The following is an 8,869-nucleotide window of genomic DNA, read 5'->3' as shown; positions in this document are numbered from 1 at the left end:
GAGCACTCAGCGTGGTGGGGCCTCTGTGAGGGGGGGAGGAGGAGGGGGACCACACACAAAGGGGGTTCAAAAGGCATCTCCTGGTGCGGGTGGGAGCAAGGATCTGTCCCACCAGGGAGGATCGCGCTGCCCTGAAGCGCAAAGCAAAGGAGCTGGGGTTCACTTTGCCGGTTTGTGCCTACGGCACGGGAAGCCCGGTTGGAAAAAGCAACCAAATGGCTCAGGTGGGGCTGGCAGGTCCCGCGTGAGGGACGGGTACGAGGCCGGGGCGCGGGGAAGGAGACAGGAGCTCCTGCCTCGCTCCCTGCAGCTGCACGCCCCGGGCCACCCCAGCCCCAGCACTCGCACCGCACCGGCAGGAGAAACAAAACAAGCATCTCCAGGGAGTCTGTTTGGAAAATACCAGGTTTTATTAGACAGGCTGATGTTCAAGCTGACAGTTTATCCCAATGCACACGATCACGGGCATCTACGTGGGCCTGTGTCCCAGCTCCCTCCCTCCTGCGATGCTCCTGGGCGAGACCCCCCCCCCCCCTGGCACCGCAGGGGCTTGGGGTTTCTTGGCAAAATGAAAAGGTCTTCCTGCTCCCCGTTTCCACCCCCAGGTTCCCAGAGCTCTCCTAAGAAAGCTCGGAGGGAGCTGGGCTGGGGACTGCAGTCCTCTTGGGACTGACAGCCACTTGGATCCATGGTAGAGAAAACATCTTGGTGTTGGCATCTCCCCGAGCCAGCACGGCGCTGAGTCAGCGTGTGTCATGGGCAGCAGAAAACAGCCCCAGCTTCGGACCATTGCTGGCATCGCTTTGGAAAGAGACCCCTAACGTATGATATCGGGGGAGGAAAAAAGGTTTTGGCCGTCACAGAGGAGCCCCATCCGGGACACGGGCACCAGGGCTTTGCACAGGGCGTGTGGGTGCTGAAGGGGAAGAGAAAGGGAGGAGAGGAGGCAACGCGTGCTGGAGAATAGAGCAAGAGAAAAGGAAAACAGATGGGGAGAACGACGGGAGCGGCCCGAGAGCAGAGCGACGGTGCCTTCAGGTTCAAGGCCATAAGGGAGAGTCAGAGCTCCTCCCCGGGATGGGGGCCTTTCCCTGGGTACCCCAGAGCCCACGGGCTTTGGGGGGACAGGGCAGCAAGGAAAGAGATGGCACGATACGGCGCTTGCAAATAGAAACATTTGGTGGCCTTTGCTTGCTGTGACAGTGGCACACAGTGTGACGGCAGGAACAGTGACAATATTAGCTCATTTCTGTCGGTGTTTCTATTCCATTAGTTCTTAAGAAAACCATGCAGACTAGCCCAGCGGAGGAGAGTGGGAGACGAGGAGGAGTGGGTGAGACAGAGAGGGACGCCGACGAGCAAGGGGATCATGTACAAGAAAGAAGAAGGAACAGCAGCGGAGCAGGGCAGCAGCTCTGGGGCAGGTTTGAGACCTCGCGGCACTGACTCACGAGCGCACCACTTCTCTCCGGGCTGTTCTGGCTGATGCTTTCTCTGACACGCTGCTTGCCTTCACTCGTACCACCGGTCCCCTCTGCGCTGTGGGCAAAATCCCTCTGCACGAGCCATGCCCCTTCCCATGCTTGGATGTAGATTTGGGTCTCGTCTTCGTTAGTTCAAAGGCAGAGTCCTACCTCAAAGCAGAGGCAAGGAGCACGGAATTCCCTGGGGTGGCGTCCCCCCAAACTCACCTAGACTCAAGGGGGCCTCTTCTTTGCAGCGCCTGGCCTCAGTGCCGGGGGACGTGGAGCTCCCATGGACCTTCTGCCTTGGCCCATGTCCCGTTGGGCACATGGAGATGAGGGGCACTGCCCTTCACACCCTTCCCATCACAACAGCCTTCCATTCCCAGCTTTCTCTTTCCCTCTTTCATTCCTTTTGCCTTTTTCTTGCCTCATGTGGCACATCCATGTCTTCTTGTTCCTGCCAAAGGTAAGTCCCCCTGCTCCAGAGGTTTCCTGGAGAGCAGCCCTAGCTGTGGTCATTTGGCAGGAGGAAGGAGAAAGGACGTTTAGCAGGTCGTTGGTGGGCTTGAAGGCACCAGTCTCCATCCAGGGCAACATCTACCTCTTGGTTTGTGCTCGGCTCGGCAGCCTGCCGTGCTGGCCGTGAGGGCCAAGTGACAAGGCCAGCCCTAATCCTCTGGCTTTCACTGCCAGGTTTCAAGGTCAGCTGTCCGCGGGGAACCTCACCCTGCTCGGGTGCTTCCGAAGCAATACTCCTTCTCCTCCCAGGACTGAGCGCCGATGCACAGAGATGAGCCAACAAAATCGTGGCTAAAACAGGGGAAGTTTGGCAAACAAGCCGGAGAAACCTGCCTGGGTTGTCCTAGGGAGAACAGATCAGCAGATGGGCAAAAAGGATGCGGCTAGTGCCCCCCCCATTCCTGCCTCCCTCCACAGAGGACACAAACATGGGGGTCTGACTCTGAGAAAACAGCAACATGGACTTGAACAAGGTAGAACTGCTAAATGCTTTACCCTCGGAGCCCTGCTGATCCTCAGGCTTGTCTGGCCAGGATGGGTTTTTGAGGTTGGCGGCACACGCAGGGACCAAGTGCCCTGTCCCTGTGGTGGCCCAGGGCGAGGAAAACCTGCTCACTGCTCCTTGCAGGACTGTGTGATTTGGGGTGCTGGTCCTCCTCCTGCAGCACAGCGCGGCCAGTGCTGGCAGCTCCTTTCCAGCCCACTTCTTCCTCTGACATGGACTTGCAAATCCCATCACGGCTACCTGTCTGGAGCTACAAATGCCCCTGCAAAAGCCCCTTCTTAAGGCAAACACCCAGGTGAAGGCTGCAGAAGTTCAACTCAGCTGTTATGCGAAAGGAGAACTCACTGAGCGACCTAAAAGTCTCGGAAAGAAAAACAAGATCAATATTTGCAGAGATTTGTAGGATGTTTGTGCCTGAAAACAACAGCTGGGACTTGGCCTTTCTTTCCCTGCCCAGCGCTTTGCCCCCGGGGCTCCCGGTGATGCCCCGGGTTAGTGTGTCACCGCTCTCCCCTGGGCTCTCACATCGTGCCCTCGTTCTCGCTTCCTGCCGGCTTCGGGGATGCAGCGGTTGAAATTCCTGTTCATGTACTCTTGGCACCAGTGAAAAAGCAGCTACAGTTCTAGCTCACCGTGCATTGCTCATACTTACAGCTTAAACATTGCCTTCTACTCGAAAGAACAAAGATAAAATGTCAGGAATTCACAGTTTTTATTCTCTTTCTTATGCCCACCCATCTTCCCCTGCCATCGATGTCAATGACTCAAAGTCCTCATCGTACAGTAGCCTTTGCCAGTGTGGCACTCAAAGGGTTAACAAACCGTGGCTTCTTGGACAGATAAGACATAAGCTCATTCACCGGTAGGAACACGTGGACGGTTATGTTACAGAACACCTTAGGGTTTCCTGTAGCGATTCTTTGGGGTTTCGCCACAGCCAGTGATGTCGCAGGAGAGAATGTTGGGCTTCTTTCCCAAGCCGATGCTTCCCAAGAGATCGGGAAGCTCGCGAGTGATGGCCTTCTCGATCTTCTCTAGGAAACACCCTCCCATGTAGGAACACTGCTGAGACAGCAGCTTAAAACTGGTGATGGGGTTGATGCCAAAGAAGTCCTTGTAAGCCTCGCGGTTGGGGAGGTCAAATTTGCTGACATTGGTCTTTGCCAGAATGGACTTAAAGATAAAGAACTTGTCAGGATCTTCCACAATGTCCCTGAACACCAGTTCTCCATCGCTAAAGAAGGTCATTTTGTCCTTGTAGGTCTGTAGATAGCGATCGACCAAAAGGGCGTGGATGCGCACCCGGATGGCATGCTGGCGTATGAAGGCGATCTTATTTTCCATCCTGTTCTCAATCACCTGGTTGAGATCTTCCAGGAGCGATATCTCTTCTTTGAGGAACAGGTCTTTGTGGGTATCCGGATGGTAGTCCTGGGGCCAGAAGGAGCTAACGTACACCCTGGGTGGCTCCGTGACGTTGATGAGAGGAGCCAGGCTCCAGAATAAGGCACCGTAGACTCTCATGAGCTCCTGGGTAGCCAGGCTGTCAGCTTTGTTCAAGATGATTCGGATCTGAGACTCGCGGCCCTTCAGCTGGCGAAACAGCATCTCCAGCTCCAAGCCCACATCCAGCTTCGTAGGGTCAAAGACAACAAAGATGAGATCAGCTCTGTCAATGAACCACTGGCACACGTCGTTGAACGGGTAACCTTAAGGAGAGGAAAGAGAGAAATCCAGCAGAAATGGCCAGCACAGGATGGGTGCCTTCAGGTCAAGGGTTAAATAAACCTTGAGCCTGCCATGCCTCACGCCCTGTCTGGGTTGGACAGGGTGTGAGACACAGCAGACTTCCCATGCAGCCCAGAACCTGTTTCTCATATGCTGAAAACACTTCAGAGTTTCTTGGCATGAAAACCCATCCCTGTGTGTCTGGGCCTGCATGTCTCCCTCAACCTCACCTCCAAACCTTCTTTCTCCCTGCTGCTGGCCACAGATTTCCGCTGCTCCTGTGAGCCAGTATCGGCCACATCATTGCTCTCCCCAGTGGGCACCGAGTGGGTCAAGAAGCCCTGCTGACCTGTCCTGGCATCCCAGGTGCTGTGGGGATGGTGCTTCTCTGGGCCCTGCTGTAGCACCAGCCATTGCCAAAGCCTGGCTCCAAGGGCGACAAACAGGACATTAAATGCTGAGCCAAGGCAGACAATCAACAGCCCGAGGAGTCCCCGGGAAACACCTTGCCGAAATGCCTGACTGTCACACCTCCGAACAGCAGAAACGGCTGCTCTAGCTGATGACAGTCGGGTGCATTCCCCAGGCCCCAGCTGCTGCTGCCGCAGCCATGGCCAGACAAACGTCACCATCCCCTCCGATGCAAGACCCCTTTTGTAGCCTGGGGCTCTTCCCCGTTGTGCTTCAGCCATCTTTGTCATCTCACATCGGTACGACATGTTTTCTGGAGTCCCTTAGATGAATCCAGTAAACCCCTACCTCGTTCTTGCTGCTTGCGGTTTTCAATGATGCCCGGTGTGTCCACGAAGGTGACTCGCTCCAGCAGTTTGTGGGGCACCTCGATCCCTATCAGCTTCTCCAAGAAGTTCTGCCCAAACTTCTCCAGGGGCGAGAAGGAGCGGGCACTGTCAGCAGCCATCACGATGCCCTCGATGGTCTTCAGCTTGGGGCCATGCATGATGACAGTGAATTCGGAGGTGGTGGGTTCTGCCCCTGCCCAGCAACGAGAGGAGCAGCAGAGCTGTGAAATCCATGCTGGGCAATGGACGTGACAGGGCTGGCCTGGGACTAGCCAGGGAGCTCAGGAGTATCACTCGCTTGCCAAGAGATGTTGGGGCAAGGCAAGCAGTGGGGCCATGAAATTCTTGCTAAACCTCTTGAGAACATGCTAGCAGGGCTGTTTTCTGCGGAGACTGGTCGTTCTGGAAGTGGCCTGACTGCACAAGGTGCCCTGGAGAACCACCTCCTGGGAGCCCTCGCTACCCCGGCGCAGAGCTGGCCACAGACATCTGCCCTCAGCTGCGAGATGACATCCGTGGGAGCAGGGAGGAGGGAAGGGGAATGGCTTTTTTCCTGGGAGGGCGAATTAATTGGCTCCACGTGTGGAGGGAAGGGGAGAAGACAAGGGCGAGTTGCCCTTGCAACGTGACCGCTGCTCTCGCGGTCCGGGTCAGAGGCGGTGAGCCCCGTGCTGCGGGATGGGGATGCTGCTGGATGAGATGCCCTCCTCCTCCCCAGGGAGGGTGGACAGGCCCTAGGCCGCGGTGGGGAACCTCTCCCTCCATGTGCCACCGCAACCGCGCGGCATGGACCCCGATCGCAACCTCCCTGCCGTAAGGGGGTGGGGATCAAAGAGGTGCAGCCAGGAATCGCTGACCGCGCGGATGCAGAAATGCAGGTGCCAGCGCACCCTCGGCAGAGCAGGGAGGGAGCGGTGAGCGTGGTACCTGTGTAGAGCTGGTAGGGAGTGTCGTCCAGACCGAGGAGGTAGTTTATCATGGAGGATTTGCCAACACTCCACGGTCCCAGGAATAGCACCATTGGCTTGGAAGTGATCTCCCCATCTGCCGAGAGGGGAAATAACAAGAGGAAGTGAAGAAACAATAGCCGTCGCCACCGCGTGATTAACTCCCGGCTGTAACGAGCATCCCATCTGAGCGGTGCGGTGATGCTGCCGGGGAAACAGCCACCCTTTTGGGGCCGCCAGCCATTCGCGAGCCAAGGCATCGCCCAGCGACGGGCCCTGGTATCTGCAAGAGCGGGACGTCACCATGCTCTGCAGGAGACCCCACCTCGCTGCAGCAAGAGCAAACCTTGTCTGACCTTCCCTGAGGTTTGGTCTTTCTTAGGCTACGGGATGACTTGAAGGTCTTTTAAACCTTGTCTCAGTTCGGTTCTGGTTTAGCCGAGGTGAGTTTGGGGCTGGCTGCGGGGGGAGTGTTGTTTGAAGGCAGCCGCCACAAAGCACGGGACATGCGAAGGAGGTGGCCATGCTGCAACCAGGCGAATGCCTCGTGCAAAGGGAGCTGGCGTGGTTTAAGGAGCAACACTATGGCGCGGTGCTTGGTAAGCGCGGTGCGAGCCTTGGGCCAACTGCCTTCATTGCATTTCCACCATACCCTCACGGGGATCTGCCCCCAGGTTGTGGCTCCCAGCCCTCCGGTCAAGCAGAGGGTCCCTGCCTACGTGTGGGCTGGGTGCGAGGCTCCAGCCCAGCACGGGGACGGCAGGCTGGGCAAACAGCCCTGCTTCGGGCTTGGGGAAAGGCAGGAGGAGAATGAACTACAGTCCCCATCCCGCACTCTTCAAGTCCTGTGGTTTGCTAAGGGGCTCAAGGAGGCTGGTGATGGACCTGTAAGGACCTGTCCTGACGCCGCGCAATCAGTCTGGGAGCTCGGAGGTCCCTGGACACATGTAGCCACTGTCCCAGCAGCAATCCCTGCTCAAGCGGGACTCGTGCAATCAGCCTGTGCCCACACTGCTCGACCCCACCAGCCCCCAGGCCACTGGGCAGGCAGCCGGCAGAGCCAGAGGAGCCCCTGGCCCACGCCAGCACCCAAGCCGTGCCCAGACGGCTGGGAGCCTGCTAGTCGGCTCGAGCCCAGGTCAGGCCAGAAATGGAAGTAAAAACTCAATGAGTGAGTTCCCGTTGGTGGGAACCTTCCCCGTCCCCGTTCGTGTACCAGCACTGATGTAGCCAGACGAAGCTGGGCAGGAAACGGTGCCGGGAGAGCCGTGGTGGCAGATGGCTGAGAGCAGAGCAAGCTGCAGCCACCCTGCCACGGCATCAACCCAGCACAGCCCCCGGGGCATCTGCTCCAGGCGGGGACTTGCCCGGCAGCAGGGGCTCGCTTCCTCCCATTCCCAGCAGCAGGGGCTCGCTCGCTTCCCCTCGTCCCCGTCCTGCGCTCAGGGTGGGAGAGGGTCCGTCCTGCTGCTGCCAGTAGGAGTCCAGCCAGGGGAGGGGCTGGATGCCACCGGAGGAGCTGGGAGCTGCTGTCCCTCAGCCAGAGCAGAGCCTTCCGCCGTGACCCAGGGCAAGGAGATGCCCTTGAGGGACGCCCGCTGCCCTCGGCACCCTCCCTTTGGCCCCACTCCTAAGGCAGAGCTATTTTCCCTGAGGTGGCTGAGAGACCCCGCTGCTCTGTGGCTGCACCCACGCGGGAGCCAGCAGCTTTCCAGCAAGCCGGGAATCCATCTCCAGGGTGGGGCGAGCTGCAAAGCCTATATGGCGCTGAGCTCCCGCTCCTGAGGGTGCTGGAGTGCACTGCATGGCGGCTCCACACGGAACCTGTCTGATCATGGATGCAGGAGTTGGGCAGAGCGTGCCAGCCTTCTCCTGCCTGCATCTGCCCATCGCAGGGCCACCATGTCACCGCTGGGGAAGGGAATGGGCTGGGGACATCTCTTCATGGGGCACAGCTGCGTCCATGCGGCTCAACCCTTCTCCCCAAAGCAGGGCAGCCACGTCCGAACTGGGGGACGGCCCTGCCCGCTGCCCGCTCCCTGCCCGCTGCCCGCTCCCTGCCTGTGAGCCGCAGGGATCCAGCGTTGTCTTCTCATGCGGGACAAAAACAAATGTTGAAACCTCGGACTTTCGTTATTAATCATTCCTCTGTGCCACTCTATTGCTGCTGCTCTGTTGGCTTGCCGGCTTTAATTGAGTTTCGGATTATTATTATTATCCCCTGTGATGTTGTGCCAGAGGTTTGAGGCGGGTCCCCGCGTGCTCTTTCGTAACACGTTCCTGGCCAGGCGTGGCTGTGTGAACGCAGGCAGCCCGCGCGCCCTGGCTCCGCTTCACATCCCCACCTCTGCCCCGCTGCGCTGGGGCGGGCAGCGATGCAGGCAGCCCCCCTGCCGGGTCACCGACAGCTCGTCGAGCCCATCTCTACCCCTTGCTTTGGGAACGGGGTGCTGGCACCCCACGGGCTTTGCAGGCAGCACAGGGCACAGGATCCTTGCAGCTCTCCAGGTAGCACAGCACCTCTGAGGATGTGAGGCTGTGCATGGGTCCTCCTTGCTGCTGCCCAGGGCGTGGGGCTGGGGGAGCAGAGAGCACGTCCCACCCAGGAGGGTGCTGGCCTGACATCTGTCCCTGCTACGTCCCCCCCCATGTCTGTTCAGCACCGATTTGGGTCACCTTGATGGTCCGGCCAGGGGAAAAGAGAGCCGGTCCTTGCCGGCTGCAGGGCAGGGATGGCGGCAGCTCCATCACAGCGGCTCTCTCCAGCCACCCTGTGGCTGCTCGCTCCCAGCCCAGCCTGCCTCAATCCCAGCTCAAGCTCATCCCGGCTCAAGCCAGGCACGTCCTGGTGGCGTTGGCGGAAGCGGTCGCCTGGTGGGGGCTGGTTCGGGCGTGCTGGGTGGT

At 58.7% G+C, this 8,869-nt stretch overlaps 1 protein-coding gene across 4 annotated transcripts in view; it reads right to left on the bottom strand.

The window, feature by feature from the left end:
- Positions 1 to 1,862: 1,862 nt before the first annotated feature.
- SRL (sarcalumenin) overlaps positions 1,863 to 8,869 on the bottom strand; it is a 27,571-nt gene continuing 20,564 nt past the window's right edge. For 2 of the 4 annotated variants that reach the window (XM_019471770.1, XM_019471773.1), the window contains exons 7-9: positions 5,946 to 6,062; positions 4,978 to 5,211; positions 1,863 to 4,199 (exon numbers count right to left, since the gene is read on the bottom strand). In XM_019471770.1, the coding sequence (XP_019327315.1) occupies positions 3,388 to 4,199; positions 4,978 to 5,211; positions 5,946 to 6,062 (1,163 nt within the window). In that variant the 3' untranslated portion in view covers positions 1,863 to 3,387. The remainder of the gene's footprint in view (positions 4,200 to 4,977; positions 5,212 to 5,945; positions 6,063 to 8,869) is intronic. The other 2 variants (XM_009277466.2, XM_019471777.1) reach the window with 2 other exon arrangements.

The sequence above is a fragment of the Aptenodytes forsteri genome, unplaced genomic scaffold (assembly GCF_000699145.1).
Source record: "Aptenodytes forsteri isolate BGI_AS27 unplaced genomic scaffold, ASM69914v1 Scaffold26, whole genome shotgun sequence".
In the NCBI taxonomy this organism is placed as follows: Eukaryota; Metazoa; Chordata; class Aves; order Sphenisciformes; family Spheniscidae; genus Aptenodytes; species Aptenodytes forsteri.
The sequence above is the reverse complement of the archived record's forward strand: the minus strand, read 5'-3'. Positions and strand labels throughout refer to the sequence as shown.